Raw genomic sequence first — 23,553 nt, forward strand, 5'->3', positions numbered from 1 at the left:
AAATGCCTACGTCATATCCTGTTTTCAACCAGTCCCGGGAGAAAGCATTCGATATAGTCATGTGCAATAGAAATACCTTCCATTTGCTCACAAAAATATTGGCTAAGGACCGTGAAAAACAGTACCCAACGTTGCTTCATAAGAGTGGAGATAAACTTTTTTTTGTTCAAAATGTTATCATCGAGCAAAAGCGGAAGTCGTCTGTGGACAAGCAATTTGCTTCTGCAAAGCACGTCAAGAGAATGCAAGCCAGTGCACAACCCTATGTGGGAGAACAAACAGGAAGCGCACAATATCGTTGTTTGTTAATGCTTTGAATTTTTTCTTTTTTTTGTTATTCCCAAATAATATGTCTTCATGACAGATTCATGTTATGCACTTTAAGATTCCTTAAGTTCAATATTGTTTACTGACTTGCACTTCTGATGATCATTTTGATTAAAAACTGTTGCACCTTTTGCATTCAGGGTATGCTCAGTGTATAAGCCAAAAAAACAAAAAAAAGTGTTTGCATGTTTTGCAAAGTTTTGTTGGTGTTTGCTTCCCAACAATAAAGCATATTTTTTCTAGAACATGTCTGGTCGATATATATTTATAATTGGTATAAAAATTTAAAAAATAGCAACTTTTTATTGCAACTTTTGTAAAAATGGCCCTCGAAATCAGCCATTTTAGCCCGCAACAATCACAAAAAATGCCTGCGAAATCCTCGAGGGACTGGTTTAGGTTTTGAAACATGGGAACGTTTGATTATCTCTGAATCTGTATCAGGTAGTACCAAAGGAATTCGGTCGTTACCTAAAAAAACAACCTGAATTTATATGATCGGATTGGTGATGGGTTTTTAAAACTCACTGAACGGTGATCGGCACAAAAATCCAGATCGTGTAAAGCCTAATTATAAGCAAATACTAAAACAACTTTTAAAATGTTTAAGCCCAATGCCAAACGAACAACCAAAGACTAACTAAAAATATTCAAAACACTTTGGTAAAAAATGAAGCATTTTTAACTGAATATCTGTTGAACACCAATGTCAAACTTACTTCACCATGGTGGAAAGCTGATCTAGTAAACCGTTTGCAAGTCGGAGTTATATGTATAACTATGCATCTGTAGAAAGTAAGGCTTCACGATTTTGACTTAAAACCTAATTGAGGTTTTTCGGACTAATATTGTGATTGTGATTCAATTTGTGATTTTTATATTTGACACATTTAAATGCATGAACTGCTTAAAAGATGAACGAAGGAAGTCATGTTACTTTTAGACTGTCAGACATCATGTTCTTGCTGAAATTGCCCCACATTAGAACAAAACAGATTCATCTACTTTCAAAAATATTTGGTTTTATGCGGACAGAGCCCTCTTCTGGAGGAATCACAGTGTCTGTTTAAACACTTTAGGATCTGCTTTATGAAAACTCAGATGTTTTATCTGTTCCAGCTGTATCTGAGATCGCAAGGCTCCACCATTCTGATTGGTGAAAATCACACAAACGCCAGAGACAGAAGAAAAAACCTCAGTCTCTTGAGGTTACGTTATTACAGTAGTCAAAACCTTGATTGCATTTCGATATCGATAAACCTTGCAGCCCTAGTAGAAAGACTACTGACCAGGTACTATATGGGTTGGTGACATGTCACACAGACGGGTTTCAGGTTCTCTGGCTCTTTGCCCCCCACAGAATTCTGTTAGCTGGGCTTAGCTCCGCTGCTCCTCTGCAGGACTGTGCTAGCTGCTAGCTCTCCCATTCACGCTTGTTAGGGTCCAAGCAGTGAGGCAAGGAGAAAACAGCGTTACATTTCCAAAAAAGGTGCTTTATTGGCCACAGACTAACACAGGCCAAGAACAGAGGTAGCATGTGCAACAAGAACTAACACAAAACCAACTACCTCAAATGAGACAGAAGTCAACTTAAATAGAGTTTGGACCATACCAAATATAAATAAGGAGAAACACAGGGGATAAACACCCAAAACTAAGGGACAAACACAGCCCCCTTAACCTCAGTCCCCCTCTGCAATGGTCTGGTCCACTTAAGTCCACCTCCAGCTCTCTCCAGGCCAGCCCCTCACCACCTCTGTTCTTAAAGGGACAGAGAATAATGTCAGTGTCAATCAAATGATTTAGGGGCTGTTACCTCTGTGTGGCCTGGCCATCACACACCCCCCCTCTTCAGGACTCTCGCTACCCCAGCGAGAGAGATAATCTGCTGTTGCATTATCCTTTCCTGGGATGTGTTGAATGGAGAAACAAAAAGGCTGTAGGGCAAGATACCACCGTGTTATTCTCCCATTAGTATCTTTCATCCTTTTGAGCCATTGTAAGGCTTTGTGGTCCGTCTCCAGGGTAAACTCACGGCCGAGAAGGTAATATCGGAAAGAATCCAGGGCCCACTTGATGGCGAGAGCTTCTTTTTCCACTGTTGAATATCGAACCTCACGAGGGAACAACTTCCTGCTAATGTAGGCCAGTGGGTGGCGATCATGCTGGGGTCCCTGCAAGAGGACAGCTCCGAGTCCTCTTTCCGAAGCATCAGTTTGCACAATAAAGAGATCATCAAAATTTGGAGAATATAAAACTGGATTCTTACTCAGTGACTGACGTATGTCCTGAAAGGCTGCCACTGCTTGCTTTGTCCACTGTATGTGGTTTGGATTCCGAGATCCTGTCAGGTCAGTCAGAGTTGCCGCCCGGGCAAAAAACTGGGGAATGAAGCGATGGTAGAAGCCAGCCATCCCCAAAAAGGAGCGTAGCTGCTTCTTTGACTGGGGCAGGGAACAAGATTCCAAAGCCTTTATTTTGTTTACCTGCGGCCGCAGCACTCCACCCCCAATGACATGTCCGAGGTACTCAGTTTGGGAAGCTGCAAAGACACACTTAGCTGGATTTACAGTAAGGCCAGATGCTTGCAAACACTGCAGAACAGCTTGCAAGTGGTCCATATGCTCCTCCCAATTTGAACTGTAAATGACAATGTCATCCAAATATGCTGCTGCAAAACTTGAAAATTCCCTGAGTACCTGATCCATAAGTCTCTGAAAGGTTGCTGGTGCACCATGTAATCCAAAGGGCATCACCGTGAACTGGAAGAGTCCCCATGGCGTTCGGAAGGCGGTCAATTTCCTAGACCGCTCAGTGAGGGGAACCTGCCAATATCCTTTAGAGAGATCTATAGTTGTCAGATATTTGGCCTTCCCAAGCCGTTCAAGCAGGTCATCAATTCTCGGTGTAGGATAGGAATCAAAGAGTGATATAGAATTAAGGTACCTAAAGTCTATGCAAAACCTTATGGTTCCGTCCTTCTTTGGAACCAGGACCACAGGGTTACACCACTCACTTTTCGAAACTTCAATGATCCCCAGGGACAGCATTAGGTCAACCTCCTTCTTTAACGAGATCCGCAGGCGCTCAGGAATCCTGTAACTGAGTCTTTTAACAGTAGCACAATCTTGGAGTACAATATCATGCTCAACAATATCAGTTCTTCCTGGGTTTTGCTGAAAAACATCCATTTTACAAAGTGTGCTCACCTGGCCTCTTTGTTCTTGTGGGAGGTATGTTAAATCAAAGCCCTGACCAGAAGCTGCAGATGGAAGGTATTGCTCTTCAACCTCCTCCTCTTCTTCCACTCCTCTAATTAGCATCACACTCCTTCCAGGCCTCTCCACCCACTCTTTCAGTAAATTTATATGCAGCACTTTATTTGAGTGGCGCTGTCCTGGACCTTCAACCTGATATGTTGTCGGACCGAGCTTCTTGATCACCTTAACTGGCCCCTGCCATTTAGCCAGCAGCTTATCGTTTTCACTCGGCAGAAGCACAAGAACTTGTTGTCCAGGGCTGAACGATCTCTCACGAGCTGACTGGTCATACCCGGACTTCTGCTGCTGCTGGACCTTCTTCATGTGTGCTTGAGCCAGTTCGCTCATCCTTTCCAGGCGCTCCCTCATCTGCACAACATATGAGACCACATTAACAGGTTCCCCCCTCCCCTCCTGTTCCTCCCAGATCTCTCTGAGCAATGAGAGTGGTCCACGTACCTCATGCCCATACAAAAGTTCAAACGGAGAGAAACCTGTGGAGGCCTGGGGTACTTCCCTGTAGGCAAACAGGAGGTATGGCAGCCATTGGTCCCAGTCTGTGCCCGTGTTGTTGACAAATTTCCGGAGCATCTGCTTTAAGGTCTGATTAAAGCGCTCTGTCAGCCCATCAGTCTGAGGATGATATGGTGTAGTCCTCAGACGTCTGATGCCAAGAAGCTGATACACCTGTTTTAGCAGAGTGGACATAAAGTTAGTGCCTTGATCTGTCAATATTTCTCGAGGAAACCCAACTCGTGAAAAAAAACTGTACCGGGCAGAAAGCAACAGTTTTCGCCTTGATATTTTTCAATGGAAAGACCTCTGGGTACTTGGTAGCATAGTCACTTATAACTAGCATGTAGCGATATCCAGATTTACTCCTTTCAACAGGCCCAACAATGTCCATTCCTATACGTTCAAATGGAGTTCCAATAATTGGCATGTTTTGGAGTGGAGCTCTGGAGGGCATTCTTGGTGATGTAATTTGGCACTGAGGGCAACTGTGGCAGAACTGTGCTACATCCTTGTGGAGTCCAGGCCAATAGAAATAGTGAAGAATGCGTGCTGCTGTTTTGTGCTTACCAAGATGACCAGCCCAGGGCACTGAATGGCCCAATTTGAGTATTGTACTCCTCACCACTTGGGGGACAACCAGTTGCTGTACTGTCCCCTGCTGGCGATACAGTATGTCATTATCCAGTATATACTCGAACATCTCTCCGGCTGCTGCTCCAACTTCCTGGAAGAGAGGCACTAAAGATGGATCAGACTTTTGCATTTCAACAATATCTGTAGGCATTTCAAAATCAATAGACAACTCTGGTTCCGTATTTTCGATAGGCGTCACAATTGTATGTTGAAACTTTTCTTGTCTTCTCTTCCTCCGTGATTTCCGTGCCTTTCCAGGTTTTGTCTCAAACTCCTCATTATAAAAGGGCAAAGCACTAAGCAGATCAAAAGTCTCTTCACGTTTTTGAGCTTGAGTAAAAGCAGCACAACAAGTTTGGCTTTGATCCTTCTCCAGTAAATCAAATAACACTGGTAAGTCCCGGCCTAAAACTACCGGGTATGGCAAACTGTCCACAATGCCCACCTTCAGCAAGTAAGTTTGGTAGTCTATCTTTAGATACAAATCAGCTGTAGGATAATTTTTCTTATCTCCGTGTATACAACAAATGGGTATAGTATCTGCCACATTTATCTGGTTCAAAGGGACATGTTCTTTATGAATCAAAGTCTGGTCACTCCCGGAATCCAATAGAGCTTTTAGAGCAGTCCCATTCACTTCAATGTTGGCCATTTTTACAGTTTGGAGATTATTTACTGAAAGTTCAGTTTGCGACCAGGGAGCATAACACATTTGGGTCATTTTAGCTGTATTTTTGGGACACATCGGTTTTATATGACCCTCAATCCCACAAAGGAAGCAGATAGGTTTTCTCCCAGAATATTTCTGTGGCCGCCTTGATTGATTTTCAACATTTTGAGGTTTACTCACACCTTCTGCCCCTAGGTGGCGCTGTGGAGCCGAATCATAGTCCCAGGTCCTCTTCCATTCTTCACGGCTCCATGTTTGTCCTTGCTCTCGTGCAGCCACAAAAACGTCAGCCAGTTCCGCTGCCTTCAGGGCAGTTTTGGGGTCACGTTCTTTATTCCAGACCTGAAGCTCAGGGGACAATATTCTCAAGTATTGCTCCAAAATAATCACTTCACCAATATCATGGATGGTTTTACTTTTTGGTTCAATCCACTTCACATACAATTCTTTCAGCCGTGCATACAGTTCCTTTGGGCTCTCACCTGCATGGATCTCAAGAGAGCGAAATCTCTGCCTGTAGGTCTCTGAACTAATATTATATTTTGACAAAATTGCAGATTTTACTTGTACATAGTCAAGTGAATTTTCAAAGTCCATGTGCACATATGCCCCTCTTGCTTTCCCTGTTAATAATGGAATTAGATGGAATACCCAATCAGATTTAGGCCATCGGCATGCAAGGGCGATACGTTCACATGTGATCAAAAAATGTTATCATCATTATCTGTTAGTTTTTCCATTCTAGGTTCATGACAAGTGTGGGACTGACCAGTCAGAGTTTGTGAGGAAGACATGTGCTCTGCTTTAGCCTGTGCATCAGAAAAGTCAGCTTGACAAGATTCAGATCCTGGCTCTCTACTTGATAGTGGATCGGTGTTTTTACTACTCACTTCTAACTGCAAGAGTTGAAACTTGTGTTCCAGAGCTGCAAATTGTTGCTGTTGTTTGACCTCTCGAACATTCTGCTGCCCCATGTGTGTCTGAAGAATGGCCATTAGGTCTGAGAGTGTTGGCTCCTCCCCTTCTTCCTCAGTGCCCTTTACCTCTCCAGAATCTCTATTTTCCTCCATTTCTCCTTCAGAGTCTTTACTTTCTACTACTCCATGTGGTTCTTTCCGGGGTCGTCCTCTTCCTCTCACAGGCATTCCCAAAAAAAAAATTTGAAGGTATGATCCAAAAAATGATCAATGAAGAGAGAAAACAAACCTTGTCCTCACTGGCTGATTCCACCACTGCCACCAATTGTTAGGGTCCAAGCAGTGAGGCAAGGAGACAACAGCGTTACATTTCCAAAAAAGGTGCTTTATTGGCCACAGACTAACACAGGCCAAGAACAGAGGTAGCATGTGCAACAAGAACTAACACAAAACCAACTACCTCAAATGAGACAGGAGTCAACTTAAATAGAGTTTGGACCATACCAAATATAAATAAGGAGAAACACAGGGGATAAACACCCAAAACTAAGGGACCAAACACAGCCCCCTTAACCTCAGTCCCCCTCTGCCATGGTCTGGTCCACTTAAGGCCACCTCCAGCTCTCTCCAGGCCAGCCCCTCACCACCTCTGTTCTTAAAGGGACAGAGAATGTCAGTGTCAATCAAATGATTTAGGGGCTGTTACCTCTGTGTGGCCTGGCCATCACAACGCTGCATTTCAGGAATGTAATGAACCACACCATGGCCCTCATTAATCAACCGTTCATACGGTCAGATTTAAGCGTATGATGCACTTTCAACCATATTCACGCAAGCTTCGGTATTTATCAATTTATGCAAATCTGAGCGTGTGGGTTTGTGGTGTAATACAGAAAATTGTGGCTGACTGTAAATAAAATATTGAACAAACCTCAGCTGTCATTGAAGCATAAGTAGACACACATCAATACGGATTTTTAAAACAAATTAAACAAAATAAATTGAATTCCCAAAAATGCGCGCGCACACACACACACACACACACACACACACACACACAGGAGTGCAGCACAGCTTCTGATCTGTATTTGATTGGTTGAACGCTACTGTGAATCAATCATGCTTTTAAAATTTAAAGTATACCTTAACCTTTATCAGTAATATGATGAATTATAGGTGAAAGTGACTAAGGGCATAATAAACACAGACAAGGGACTACAATTTGTCATTTAAGGTTTTTTTTGGGGGGTTTTATTTGCTTTAACTGATACTGATATAAACGGTATATTTCCATTTTTTTTCCATGATCTCTGCTGTGAAGTTGTACACAGTGGACACAGGGGGGCAGACGTCACCTATGAGCTCCTTCATAAGGTGGCTGACAGGGACACGCTGCAAACGCAGGAATGCTACGAAACTGTACCTTTAAATCCAAATAGCACATCTTAGCTTGCTCCACCTCAGTTTTGAGGCTTCCTTTTCTTTTCTTGCCAGTGTTTGTTTGACCTCAGTGGGCGTGGCCTCAGAACCAGAATGATTTAAGGGCTCAACATGTTAATGACGATCGAATTCGGCCGCCACATTTCCCAAAACCCGATCATTTGTATGCTGGAATTGGTCAAATATGAATGTTTCATAAATCACATGTTGGTTCTGTTGTAACCCTAACCCAAATGGGCACTCAAATTTACACCTGTATTCATGCAAGGTTGATAAAAGAGGGCTAAAGTCTTTCCCTGAATCTTTAAATACGAAAACAGCCACACAGTTCACGAATCACAACCAATCTCAATACGGCACAGAGAGATGAGTTTGGTTCCCGTGACCTTTGACTGATAATTTTAGTGCATGTGTAGTTGAGATGTCAATTTGGTCTATTCTTCCTGTCATCTTTTTTCATAGTTTGCGTTACCGGTAAACACTTCCTCACCTTTCCTTTTCTCCTCAGCCACCAGAGCTACAATGAAGCTGACTGAGAGGATGGCAGCAGCGGGAGCCGACACTGCCCTCGTGGTGACCCCCTGCTTCTTCAAGGGAAGAATGGACAGCCGTGCTCTCATCCAGCACTTTATTAAGGTCAGGTGCCAACATGAACACATCCAATTTAGGCACCAACTGTTACTCTACTGACAAAATCTAATGCTTTATAAACTCACCAACTGTGTTAACCCTATTCATTCATAATTGACAAAAAGTGCTACTATAGAAAAACTTTGACTAATTTAATGCAATGTTATATAAAGCTTTAAACGTATCATATATTCTTATAAAAACAAATAATTGATACATGCATTTCTTTAAAGAGATCAATGGCACTGTTTTTTTCACGGATTGAAAGTTGTTCAATGTAACAAATTAGCACATGAAACCTTTCCAAAGTTAAAGTCACATGACCAATTGACAGCAAACCCATTCTCATTGGTGGAATGAATAACAAAGCGGCAAATTTCTACCGTCCGCACTGATTTTTGATAGGGATGTAACGATTAATCGTAAGGCAGTTAAAAATCGATTCATGGGTATCACGATTCACATCGATATTCTGAAAATTGAATCGCAGTACTTTTTTTTAATATTTATCCCTCTCTTGTTTAACAGTGTAGGCTGCGGGCAGAATCTGCTACTACTTTCTTTCTGGCCGCCTTCTACTCTTAAACATGTTCATAAATGATTCCTTACCCCTTTAGCACCGTAAGAATATCTGTAATATTATGTGAATATTTGCAAAAATCACGTTTTTCTATTAGCTCTGTCTGCTAGCATAGCATCTCTTCTTCACTGCTAGAATAACTACATGCCAACCGCCCTCTGCTGGTCCAAACAAATATTTGACGTAAATACAATGCAATGACTCTTTTTTTTTTTTTTAAGTCTAATTGTTAAGGCACAAACAACATTTTTAGTTGCACTTTTACAAAGAAAAAGAACTATTATGCAGTTTTGCATTGTTTACTATAGAACCAGAATTTAAATTATTAGGCTTCTTCTTCATTTGTATCATTCCTTTATTTTATTCAAGATTTATTTTTAGTTAAATTGCATTGTTTTGAATAGTTTATCAAAGGATTATTGACAATGAAAAATAAAAGGAAAATAGTAAAGTATTTTCCAAAAAAATCATTATTTGTCTACAGTCCCATTTTGTAAAATAAATCGTGAGAGAATCATATTGTGTACCCAGTATCGTGAATCGAATCGTATCGGGAGTTGAGTGAATCGTTACATCCTACTTTTTGTTGACAGACAGGTGCAGTTTTAAAAATGTGAGTTATGTGGTTTTGTAGCTTCTAATTTAGTAGGTATTTTTTTAACTCATAGGTAACCATAAAGAATAGATGAAGCTGCGGTCCGGCATAGAGCAGCTACTTTTAGTGGCAGTAGTGAAGGTAGTTTAGTCAAACAGTTGTAGTGCTCTTAATTTTCCTTCAGAGAGCACTGGAGCCTAATATCATCAAACAAATGTGATAAGCAATGTTGCATTTGTGATGATGTAGCAATAGTTAACATTTAAGTCATATTTTTAATTCTGCATGTTTTCAACGGTTGTGTCCTCCTGGCAGGTGGCGGACTGCAGCCCGGTGCCAGTGGTTCTGTACAGTGTGCCAGCCAATACGGGCCTAGAGCTGCCGCTGGATGCTGTGGTGCAGCTCTCCCAGCACCCAAACATTATTGGCCTCAAAGACAGCGGTGGTGATGTAAGTGTGTATTACGCAGTTTCTGACATTCTCCTCTAGAGCAGTGGTTCTCAACCTTTTCAGCCCGCAACCTCCAAAATAAAGATTCCAGAGACCGGGGACCCCCACTGTACCTGAAGCTGATTGTACACAGACATGTACATTGAAGAATGCGGCGACAAGGCCATCTATAAGGGGAGAGACAGGGGAGAGCTTTTTGGGGGCTCATCCATAAATTTAACAAAGTGATGGTCCATTTTTTTATGAATCTGTGTTAACCACATTTACTTATTTATCTAAATAATACCCACTGTTATCAAGGAAGTTTGATATTATTTTTGCCATTGTATAAAGTGACCAAAAATGGTGGCAAAGGTGGCATTTTACAAACCACAGGAAATGGTTTTAACTGGCAAATAACAGGCATGGCAAATTGTGAATGCGGTTAAATTCACAAAAATAAGCGTGAAATATGGTGAAAATAGGTTGAGTGACAATAATGGGTCAACATGTGCAACATTTGGTATTAAAAGTGATGGAAAGGGTTTATAAGTGCTGGAAATATCTTGAAAATGGAAAATAATGGCAGAAAATGCAAGACATGGGGGTAATGTTGCAAAAATGCATTAAAAAGAGCAAAAATATGGCAAGAGAAAGTGATAAAAGATATGGTAAAATATGGCAAGAAAAAGGGTAAAAATAAGCAAAAAATGCCTCAAATTGTTCAAAAAATATTTTTAGTGTCTTAAAGGCATCTGGCAACCCCCTCTCAGTGTCTTGCAACCCCAAATGAGGTCCTGACCCCAAGGTTGAGAACCTTTGCTCTAGAGTATATGAAAGATGACCTTTACTTATCAGATATTTTAATGGCTCACTCCAATTCCATTTTTGGAGTTTATGGACTACCAACCTAATTTAACGGCAGCTTAACTTACATTTTTTTCCTGCCCTGTTACAGTTTATGCTCTCAACTGAGACGGCAACACCCTAATGTTTGGACGGGAGGGGGGAGGGGGCTTTTTATACATGTATTTCTGTGTGACTCTCTCATCAAAATGTATTACGTTTGTCTCAAAATTCAATATCTAGCGGTCAAACAAGAGCACTTTCAACAATTCACAAGCAGATTTACAAACTATTAATACTACTATAAATGCACACAGAAAAATATACAACTCATGTAAATCATGGATTTATTTATTTCTCAAAATATGTTATTAATTTCTGTTAGCTACTGGTGGCACAAAAATAGGGCCTCTGATTTTTTTTTTTTTACTGCGATTGTGGGAAATGGACAGAAACATTCAAGTAACAGTTCATGGCATTCTGTCAGCCATGCCTTCTAAAGTAATGAGAACAGGTGCTGGTGAAAAACTACAAGGTGGAATGTAATTACATGACACTACAAGTTGAAGGGAGGAGAGACTCTAACTAGTGAAATGGCAAGGCCACATGCACATCATAATAACTACCAAGCAAAAGCTGGAGACTGGTGCAGAACTCATGCTTGCTTATTAAATTCTCACTTCTGAAACATACTAAAAAAAATTAACAAGAGTTGTTGAATCCCTATTAGGTATTTTTGGCACGGCTTTGTAAAGTTTAGTGTGCCAGTGGTGTGCCAGTGGACTGCCGATGAAACGGATTAAAAATGGAAAATTAATAGTCAAATGGAAAACTCAAAAGTAAGGAAATAGCATTTGCAAAGAAGATTTTGCAGATTCTAAATGGGTGCAATCCACATGTGGCACCATGGGAAATATAGGGACTCAGATTATCCATGATTATGGATAACTACTGCAAATCAGGGATATCAATTCCTGAAAATGAAATGGCTAAATGACAGGGAATAAAGCCTTGTCTTTTAGGACACACATTCACACACTCTTTTTCCTTGTTAAAGATTCATAATAATCTTTATCTTCCTGCTTTTCCCAGAGCTTTTTTGCCCATTCAGTCTGAAAATTTAAAATGATTTTTCTCTGGTGAAATTGCTTCAAATCGGCTTAGGCATGAGAAAAACTCCAAAAGTATGACAGAGCCACTGGGCAAACTGAAAGTACTACTTAGTAAGACACTGTCATCTGTAATGCTCCACACAAATACAGATAAGTCAGTTTTTCATGTCGACAGAAGCTGAAAAGTGTCAGTGAAGTGACGGCTGCAGAAAAAAAGTCGTTGACCCTAAAGGTGAAGAGTGAGTAGTTTCATCCTCCAGGACTGAGCGCTCCTTTTTGTATGCGGGGGGAAGAGTTTGCAAGAAGTTGCAAATGGATTTTCAATTTTGGAAGTAACATATTTGTCTACTTGCTTGAAGACAGGCGTGTGGGAGGAGTTCAAGCAGAGAGCAGCCTGGCTCGGTTGTAGGCGGGATGAAGATGGATGCCGAAAGCAAAGGGTGATGGGTCGTTTTCAGGGAAGCAGACAAGTTACAGGAAGAAGCAGATTTTGTCACTTCAACAGGCTTTTGCAGTTTCCTGGATGACTTCATCATAAAGCTCAGTTTCTTTTTGAGCCCTTCATCGGGCTGTGCTTGAGTTTATCTTGCCAAGATAAAAGTAATCTCTACACTTGCACAGATCAGAGGACACAGATTCTGAAAACAAGATGTTCCTCAAAGAATTTGAATGTGGGCAGACTTGTGTGTCACAGCAGCCTGGGGCCACACTATCATCTGGCATCGATGTGAAATGGTCTTTGCTTTGCTGTGTTTTGCACACTTTTCTTTCTTTGACTTTTGTGTTTTATTGTTTACTGTGTGGTTTCTCAGTGCTACAGAAAAGATGGGATCAGCTTAGGGTTTGAAAAGATCTGAGCTATTTTTGTACAATAAACTGGTAGTAACACATGTTGTATATTGTGCTTGTATTTAGATTGTCTTTTTAAAATCATCACCAGCAATATTCCTGAGATCTTGGTTAATTTAACTGGGATTAACACCCTCCTAATCTTATTAACATAAACATGCATGATGTTTGAGTGTACAATTTCCGATTCTTCCTGATTGTGGAAAAAAAGGACTCAAAATATGAAATTCACTTCCAGAAGTGGAAATGGCAATATTTTTATTTTCTTAAATGTTCATTATTTGAAATGATTTCTTAAACAAAATCAAGCGGCTATTGCAATGTTAATATGAAAATAGTTTCACATGTATGTTTTGGGAAAAAATCAAACATTTAAGTGCAATTTGTTTTTGGAAACGGTTAGTCAGAGATAGAAATGTAAATTATTGCACAAAATCTAATATAATGTGATGCAATATGACAGACTTCACCTTCTAAAATGGAAATTGCTATATGACAGATTAAACCTTCACAATATGTTTTGGGATAATATCACACATTTTCAATTTCAATTTCTCGGTAAAGTGGATGGGCTGTTTGTTACACTTTATCAAGTGTAGTTCAGGAGAAAATATACTCTTGCAGTTATTATATTACAGAGTAAATAATGACCAGGGCTCTCCAATACTTGGCTCCCTGTGGAGTTTTTTCATAAATAAACAACAATTACGATAACACGCTGTGCCTTTTCCAAAGCAAACAGCGTTTGTGGGGAAATATTTCATAAATTATTTCATGATTTCCTTGTCGGTGCCTGTCTGTCACATGGATCCACTGTCTGTGAAAGTATTGGCAGGAATATTTATTGCACCACTAGTTTGTAATTTCCTGTTTTCCAAGACTCAAACTGTGAACATGGACTCACTGACATGCACATTGGCATTCCTTCAGACGGAATAGAACCTCAGTTCTGCAAAAGGTATGTTAAAAACTGTTGGAAAAAGAAACATGAACAACCAACCTACCAGAGTCTGTTGACAAATAGTCATACGACCTAAACTTTGGAAAAGTTTTGTGCATTGCATTGTGGGATGGGTAACCATGAAAAGATGGCTCTGTACTGGAAAAGTTTTTACTTCATTCTTATACTGTGATTTCTTGTAGTTCTTCACCATGCAAGGATTTGATTGTCATTATTTTTGTTCTAGTTTATTTAGGACTGGGGTGCCCAATGCGTCAAATTCCTCTGCAATCGTGACCATTAGATCATGATCTACTGGTCCCGATTGCGATCTACTGGTCGATCGAGCTTGTGGGCTGCAAGACTTCATAAATGAATGAGAATGGCACAGTCACATATACCAGAAATGAAGCCTAACTATTCAGCTTCTGACCTCAATTTGACAGGGCGCCGGCTCACTTATCTGTTCATTTACAACTTCTAATAAAAAGTAGTAGAATACCGGATGGTATTCATGCCCATAGCTATTTTTGAAGCACTTTTGGCTGCAATCTTTGGTCTTCTTAACTCTTGAGTATGCCTCCATGAACTTAGCACATCTGTTTCTGGACAATTTCTCCCATTCTTTTCTGCTGATTTACTTGTGCTTGGTCAGGTTTGATGGGCAGCTTCAGTGGAAAGCCACTTTTATGTCTTTCCAGAGATGTTTGACCCTGGAATTGTCATCTGATTTAAGTCCAGGCTGTGGTTGGGCCCTTCAAGAACATATACAAACTGCTCCTGAAGCCAATCTTTTGTTTCCTTGGTTTAGTGATTTAGTGATTTGGGCCATTGTCATGCGGTCTTCAAGGGCCGGTAGTCTACCAGGTTTTCAATGTGTCCCAGCTCAAACACAGCTGGGAGGCTCGTTAGCAGATTTTCTGCAAAGCTGCTTCAGGATTTCAGAAGTGTTGGAGCCACGGACACATTGAAAACCTGGTGGACTACGGGCCCTTGCGTTTGGACACTCCTGACATCTCTGAGTTCCAGAGCGCTCTGAAGTGTTATCTTAAAGAATCTCTCTTTATTTGTCATCCTATCATCTTTGTGAACTATCGGCCCAGAAAAACATTGCCACAGTATGATGCTGCCACCACCATGGTTCACAGAAGGAGCAGTGTCTGTTTTTTTTTTACAGATATTGTGCTTTCATTCCAGGCCAAAAAGTTCTTTATTGGTTTCATCAGAGCAGAATATTTAGTTTTTCAAGTTGCGAGAATTCTTAAAGTGCCTTTTGACAAACTCTAGGCAGGTTGCCATTTGCCTTTTTCTTTGTACAGGTCTCAATATAATAGCAAAGGGTAAAGAGTTAGTACTGGGCGGTATACTGGTTCATAGTGAATTTTTTTAACGATGAATTTTTATATACTGCATTACCGGTGAGTATCCTTCACAATCTCCCAGAAGTGAGGGAGAAAGGTGTGGTGTTGCCCATTTAGCGACTTGTCACTGTATTTAGCAAGTTTTCAGATTCATCACACGAAGCGACTAGCGACAGATGTAGTAGGTGTTCTACTGTTATCGAACACTCTTACAGATGAAAACAAGGAGATTAATGTCCAAAATTTTTAAATGAACTTTGAGTTGAATGGATTTCTTACTCTATTTTGGCGTTCCTCCAAGTTTCTCTCCCGTCAGTGTGCAGACATGCAACTTCCTCTTCTGCCGAGTCTCATTGCTTTCCCCGTTTTTTTTTTATTGTTTATCTCACCATCTCCACACACTCCAATATTCGACTAAAGTTCCACACATGCTCTGGTCGGCTGTGAGCTGATGTGCGCTGGTGGGAACATCAACATCATCTCTTGTAGCACCATTTTCTGTCTCATAAACTCCTTTCCTCTCCCTTTGAGCTCTGCATCCAAAGGTGCGCTGATACCACCTACATGCCACCTATTATTTTGCTATCTGGCTCACAGTTCAGGCCCACCCGCCCCCCGTCGACCACACAGACATTACTTCCTCTTCCTCTCGACATGCAGCGATTACCATTTTGGCCCAGTTTGTTGATGGTTTTATCTCATGATTGCAACATTATCAATAATCCACTCAGGTCCACACATGTTCTGCGTTAGTATGTACATACAATATCACTTCGTAGCGTCATAATCTCACACGTCCCTGCTTCTTCTTCTTTAGCCAATGGTAGCATCAGTGGCTAATCTCTCATCTAAAGGTGTGCTTCTGCCACCTTCAGGGTACCACTTGGTTACTGCATCACACTACAGCTTAGGTATTAATGAGGGACCTCCGCCAGGATGTTTTCTAGTAATCTCCGTGAAAAAACGCAAATGACGAGTTATCTCGTCAATGGCACTGAGTGAATTAATCAATTAACTCACAATCATATAGGATTGCTCACCACCAAGCAATTCTCCCTTCTCTCTACGTTTGGTTTTTTACTTTTTAAATTCAAGCTGTAATATTACCTATAAAGATTGCAATATACACTAGATGCCAAAAGTGCTTTTCTTGCAGGTTTACATGTCAGGGCTCATATTGAAAAAACATCTTTAAGTACATGCTTGGCTATTCTGGTTTTAAAAAAACAGGGATTATTCCGTCTGCATTCAGTCAAAGATAAAAACATCAATGTTCATTTTAAAGAAAGACTTGCTAAGAGCTTCAAACTGTATCGTTAGTTTTAAACTGTCCAAAAGGAATCATTAGGTTTACACAAACTTTTGTTTTCTCTATATAAATGGATTCCTCTTGCTCACACTGCTGATGTGTTTACGTCAACTCTGCATGTCATTCCAACATCAATCCTGAGAGAGCGTTACGACAAAGTACATCATTAATTTACTTACTTGCTGAGATCTTTCATTTCTGTTCAAACAGCCATCATTCATAAGTAGGGTAATTACACTGCCTATAGTCATACTTATCACTGCAAGAAAACTGATGGTGGGAGTATTTTAGTTACATCTTAACAGGAAGTTATCGTGAAAAACTAAATGTGACATGAGGACTACTAACTAATGTTTTTGTCTCTTGTTGTCACTGCTTGAGCACAACAACACAAAGACAGAGCAAGGGATGACTTATAAAAATAAGAATAATAGAACAAATCACTTTGAATTATTAAGAAAGCTAAATGCTTGATTTACACCTATCATGAAAAATACATTATTAGCGACGTAAAGTGTGTGAAAATACATTTGTTCACCCATCCATCCATCCATCCATCCATTTTCTGACCCGCTTGTTCCTGTTTCCAGGGTCGCGGGGGTCTGCTGGTGCCTATCTCCATCTCTCAATGGGTGTTAGGTGGGGGTACACCCTGGACAGGGCGCCAATCCATCACAGGGCAACAAACAGACAGACACACAGCCACTCACATTCACTTCTATGGGCAATTTTGAGACTCTAACCAGTCACGCAGCACAGGGAGAACATGCAAACTCCACACAGGAAGGACCCAAGGGCTTGAACCCAGGACCTTCTTACTGTGAGGCGGACGTGGCCCCCATTTGTTCAAATAAAACCTCCAATAACAGTAGCATAGGCCTTTTTGGTACGGTTGGCTTGAAGCCGCAGTCCCTAAACCAGCAGTGATGGTCCTCTGGGAAAAAGCCTGACCTGTATAGAATCTCCCGCCCTATGGTTTTGTAAATTACCTGGGACACCGCCGGTACAATCAATGCTGCTCCCTCATTGGGAAGAGACACATGGCCCATTCCAATGCTCTTTGGGTCCCCCTCGAAAACGAGATGCTACATCTCAAGGGGTTTTCCTCAAAAAAATTTCAAATAAATGCTGGCCACTGCATGTCCCGAGGGTCGTACCTGTAGTGACTGATGAGCCTCCTTCCGAAGTCGCCCGTGGAAGTGGAGTCTGTTCCTCTGCCTGGCCCTGTAACATGCTCATTTGCTCCCACTGAAGAGCCACCATTCCACCAGCAAACTGAACCATCCATCGTCCGTAGCACCACTGTGGCAAGACTGTTCTGTAGGTAAGGGTTTGAGGACACAAGGCCACAGACAGATTGCTAGTGTGCTGGTTTTATTAGTGTTTGCACAGTTTTTTACTCCTCTGCAGGAGTGTGGTGTTCTGTTTGCAGTTAGCTCCTACAGACTGCCGGTATGTCCCCATACCAGCTGGTCTTGGAACATACTAAACAGGTGTGATTAATTATACCTGTGAATAATCACTCACAGAGTCCCTCCCTTAATTACTTCCCCTCTGATCCTCACTGCCTGCTAACACACACATATCACAGTACTGCATTGCATGTTATCTGGCCTTCAACAATGCGAGCTAATTGAAAATCCTTTTTTTGTTAGAAGTATTGGGGCAGGGAGACGTCTTCACCTGCAGGACAATGTCTCCCCTGGACAAGGAATGAAGACACCTGTCTCATAGGTTTTCATGTACCGGTATTTTCTCATATAGAGGGTTAATTGTTCTCTAGCCCCCAAGTGGCCCATAGCTGGCAAATGGTGATAATGAGACGTAAAAAATAAAAGCAGTGTTATTTTTCCCACAGGGGGCGTGGTAGCCAAAGTGCTTAAGCTTTCAGAAAGACAGCAGGAGCTCCTATAACCCGACTGACTGACTGACTGATCAATTACTGTCTTACGCGTTTGACATGACTGATACACAGAAACTGACTGACACTCAATGGTTAAAAATAGACCCTCCTCTATAGCCCTGATGGGTTCTGAAACGGGGGGGGGGGGGCTGCAAGTTTTCCCTGTGGAGCTTTCAGTGTTATGTGCATATTCGTCTTCTTACTTTGAATATTTCAGGTATATTTGGATTGCTCGCTTCATATCTGGAGTGACAAACGAGAATTAAAAGAGGCAAACAAAATACAAAGCTCATCGGTTATTCATGAGCCCCTCTCCCCCTCCCTTTAAATCTGTGTTTTTGAAGATGATTTCTCTTTTTTATTTCTCACTTGGGACTTGTCTGTTTTTCATCCTTTCTCCTCATCCTCCTTCTGTTTTGGATTCTCGATGATCCCATCCTCCTAAAACCTCCAGCATGTGACCAAATGGTGTTTGGCTCAATTTGAGCGATTTGTTTACCGTGTGAGAGATGTTGGGCTTGTGTTCGTCTTCTGTGACAGTTCCCCCTGGGATTATAATATTACAGCAGGAATGTATCCTGACAGGAAGGAGGAGCGATGGCGATGAAACCGTGCTGCTCGTTACATCTTTCCCCCCCCCCCCTCTTTTTTCTTAGATCACACGGATCGGCCTGATTGTTCACAAAACCCAGGCGCAAGATTTCCAGGTGTTGGCGGGCTCAGCAGGATTTCTAATGGCGGCCTATTGTGTTGGTAAGAAGAAATAAGGTGAAACATTATATTACACTACAAATATGGACTTAGTTACATTTGAAGCCACACGGACTCGTGCGTTGTGCAGCAGCAGCTGTTATCACTCAGCTGCTGCTGCATGATTAATTAAAACTCTGACAGACGCAGGCTTCTGTTCATGTTGGTCACAGTGATTCAACTATTTTCATACTATGTCCAACGTAAAGTCACAGTTTGATCCACTACAGAGTGAAACAAGTTGTCAAATGCGAATGAGGATGGACCACAAACGGTTCCCACACATATTTTGATGAGGCTCAGCTCAGGTTGTTTTAAACTATTTATATTTATAACTGCGTGTTATGGAAGCCAATAGTTCTGTTTCACTGCAAACATCCCTCTGAATTAAAGCAGGACTCTCTGAGGTCGCGTTATTTCCTCATATTTCCAGCGCATCTAACTCAATCACGCTTTACAGCGATGATGATGATGATGATGATCAAGGAGAGAGATTTTGACTTTGACTTGGACAGAATAATGCGGCCGATCCTCGCACTGCAAAAATCTGATCAATGATCTGATCAAATCAACCTGTTACATTGTTTATCAATGAAGGCGTTTCAAATTAAAACTGAACTTTATAATTTTCACAAATTTCAATGACATTTACAAGCGTTGGGAAAACTCCATGTTCTGTGATTTCTAGAAAAAATGACATCGCCGCCTACTTTCCTTCACTCACACATACGCGCCTTTTTGGCTTCTTACGCGCGATGAGTGTGTCAGCAGCCTGGACCAGAGAATACGTATAGGAGAGAAGTGCTTTAGTCCAGACGGGAGAATAGAGCCCTAAATCTGGAATAGTTTGCGGTGAATGTTTTCTGCACTGAAAATAGTACGACCCACAGACAGGTGCAAAATCACAGGCAGAGATAATGGCTAAATGTTGACACAAAACGCATCGGAAATGAAAAAAAAGTATAATAAAATTTCAATTAAACAATAGTCAATATTAACAGCCACTGAATAAAAAAATGCTCATGGGAGAGAAAAAGCTGGACACTCGAGGCGGTGCTCGTGTGGCTGCGGTACATAGGGTCGCTGGGCGCAGAGCTCCATGGATGACCCTCCAGTTAGCTCCTGTGTCTTCATCTCGTAAAACTCTCGTGTTACGTCGATGTCAGGAGCGTCCGGCTAGCATCAGCTGCGTAATTTATGCAGTGATGGAACGATGTTCACAAATTAGTGTACGCGTGATAAGTGCAAATCAGGAGCTCAGACCTGCTGGATGATGCTCAGTAGATTATCTTCAAATGGTCCAGACTGATTGACAGACTGTGTTGCTGCATTAACTCAGATCAATGGCATCAACCGATCAATAGGACGGTTTCTGTCCAAAGCTGCCTGTTTTTCATGGACTGATTAGAGCAAAGTTACATGACGTGGTTGAGCACCAACATTAAGTTAGGGGGAAAAAATATAATTCGTTTTTAAAGTTGTTTTAAAAAACAAAACAAAAAATTATTTGTTTATTTTGTTATCCACATTTTTGAATGTTTGTGGAGCAGACAGAGAAGTCCACCCACCTCCAATTAAACTTTTCAAATGTCATTTTGTGCTTCTGTGCGCTCACCTCTCCACGTTGAATGAGCAAAATGTTCATTTAAATAGGGTGGTGTCATGTGTGAGGCACAGTGACATTGATCATTTTGAACAAACTTGTGAACAGACATCGAGGTTTGCAAACAATCTATTCAAATATATTTTTTTTTTCATGTTCAAGTAAGAATGCTGTTAGCTGAAATATTCACACAAAGTCCAACAATATGATATTGTATTAAATTAAATTAAATACAGCAAAATAAGATATAGCAGGATTTATTAAAACTAAATAAATCAACGAAATAGGATAAACTACATTTCCATTAGCTATTGTAGCTTATTATTGTAATTTTGAAATTTTTAAATTGTCAGGGTTTCCTACAAGTGCTGATTGACGCCCAGGGTGTCTTATTGTTTCATACGTACTCTACACTTTACAAATTAATACCAGGGCTGGGATCATAATCAATTCCTTTCACCAGGCGGCCAAAAGAGATACGAAGTGAGGTTTGATTCCCAGCCCATAGATGGTAATGACTGTCCTGCATCATCAGCCTTTTCTGTTGAATACCTGTGTGTGTGTGTGTGTGTGTGTGTGTGTGTGTGTGTGTGTGTGTGTGTGTGTGTGTGTGTGTGTGTGTGTGTGTGTGTGTGTGTGTGTGTGTGTGTGTGTGTGTGTGTGTGTGTGTGTGTGTGTGTGTGTGTGTGTGTGTGTGTGTGTGTGTGTGTGTGTGTGTGTGTGTGTGTGTGTGTGTGTGTGTGTGTGTGTGTGTGTGTGTGTGTGTGTGTGTGTGTGTGTGTGTGTGTGTGTGCGAGAGAGAGAGAGAGAGATCTCCTTGGTATTTCAGCCACGTTTGCGCTACACTCAAGATTAGATAACACATCTGGGAAAAGGCATCAGTGCGATGCTCAAGAACCTAATGAGTCATGTTCTGCCACTACTAGTCTCGTCAAACATGGTGACACACACACACACACACACACACACACACTGATCTTTGATCCCTGACATTTTCTCATCTCCATAACTAATAGATGCAAGTGAAGTGAGTGGTTTTGTGTGTGCGAGTGACTCAATCCGTCTTCATGCTTGTTATATATTGGCAGTTGAACAGAACTCATTGTCAGTGAGGGTTGGGGTCAATTATAATTGCCATTGCATAATTGATAATGAATTACATTTATGACATAATTGTAATTGTAATTGTAATTGAAAAAACATGTTGCTTTTGTAATCATAATTGATTTGTAATTGAGTTCAGATAATTGACTTTGTAATTAGCATGGAAATTCTCTAGAAACTGTAATTTACAACTTGGGAACAATGTTCTCTGGCCTACACAAAGGCCTACTCTGGAAACAATTATAATATGTTTCATGTCAAGTTTACCTGTTAGTTTTACCATAAAAATGTAAAAAAAAAATTAAAAGAAGGGGTACACAGACACAAAAAACACCCACACCATAAATATTGATACCAATATTTTCATGGATAAGGAAGCATAACAATGTAACCAAGAGATTAAAAATGAATTCGGTGATAGATTTTATTTTTTAGTGTATTTTACAGCTGATTTAGGGTCAAAACTGACCCGTTATCATAAGAGATGCTACCAGAAGGCTAACACAAGAGGAAGGTTAAGTTTTGTGGGATTTATTAAAGGATTAATAATTGTGATTAATTGTAATTTACCTTTAGTTATTAGGAACATAATTGTAATTGACTTCCAGGGGGAAAACAATAATTGTATTTTTAATTTTAATTGGAAATAAAACTGGTCAAAGTAATCTTAATTGAGCTGTAATTGAACATGGATTATTGAAGACGTAATTGGAATATAAAAATGTAATTCACACCAAACCTGGTGTCAACACATTGTTGCTTAAATTGAACTATATTATTGAACAACTATATTTGTGTACTTTGATCTTTATTAAGTTTTTTTTATTTGCCTATCCCAGCCATCAACAGGTCCATGGACTGTTACTCGCTGCACGAACCTCCATTCTGTCATAGAACCAGCACAGAAACAGGCAGACACACTATTCTGGTTTACCTTTTATAGAAACTAATCAAACGTGCATTTTTTGGGGGATTGTGGGAGGAAACCATTGTACAAGAAGAAACCCCAAAGCAAACACCGGGAGAACATGCTAACTCCCCCACAGAAAGGTCCATGGACTACCTGGTATCTTTGCATATGGGAGGCAGAAGTGCTAATGTCTGGTGTACTGTATATCTTTTTGAAATGAGTTGTTGTGTAGCTTCAGTACTGTAGTACAGTAGTGGTCCCTGGACAGTGTTGGAAAGGTTACTTTCAAAATGTAATCTGTTACAGATTACATGATCAGAAATGTAATTTGTAACATAATCCATTACATTACTTAAGATGAGCACTGTAATCTGATCATTTGGATTACTTCCACATTAAATTGGATTTTTTAAGTGTATGAATGCAGCATTGAAAAGAATCAAGAGGACTATTGTGAATATAACATCCTCGGTGCTGATGGTGACATTACACTTCACAGTAATAACATTTACTCATTATAATCATCTGTTTTAAATGTATGTTACCACATCATGGAGGACCTGGTTTGTAAGGAAACATAGACAGTAGTCTAGCACTAACTGTAGACAGTAGGCTATCTGTAACTAACTGCACATTAATAAGCAGATAGAGATTAGGGATGTTGTTAACTGACTGTTATCCTTGCCGACTACACTGTTGTAACTTAAGCAAAAAATCAATCTACAAGGTCAAAACACCGTCTTTAATAATATTGTGTGTATTTGATATTTATCTGAAAAACATCCTCCGTATAACTAGGTATTGGTTTAAATGCCGGTGAGATGTTCACACTGAGAGACAAGCACCTGAACTCTGCTAAAGAACAAAGT

At 40.6% G+C, this 23,553-nt stretch overlaps 1 protein-coding gene across 2 annotated transcripts in view; it reads left to right on the forward strand.

The window, feature by feature from the left end:
* hoga1 (4-hydroxy-2-oxoglutarate aldolase 1) overlaps positions 1-23,553 on the forward strand; it is a 40,882-nt gene that overhangs the window by 12,206 nt on the left and 5,123 nt on the right. For both annotated transcript variants that reach the window (XM_028460162.1, XM_028460155.1), the window contains exons 3-5: positions 8,272-8,399; positions 9,884-10,018; positions 18,974-19,070. In XM_028460162.1, coding sequence (XP_028315963.1) covers positions 8,272-8,399; positions 9,884-10,018; positions 18,974-19,070 — 360 coding nt within the window. The remainder of the gene's footprint in view (positions 1-8,271; positions 8,400-9,883; positions 10,019-18,973; positions 19,071-23,553) is intronic.

The sequence above is a fragment of the Gouania willdenowi genome, chromosome 1, assembly GCF_900634775.1.
Source record: "Gouania willdenowi chromosome 1, fGouWil2.1, whole genome shotgun sequence".
In the NCBI taxonomy this organism is placed as follows: Eukaryota; Metazoa; Chordata; class Actinopteri; order Blenniiformes; family Gobiesocidae; genus Gouania; species Gouania willdenowi.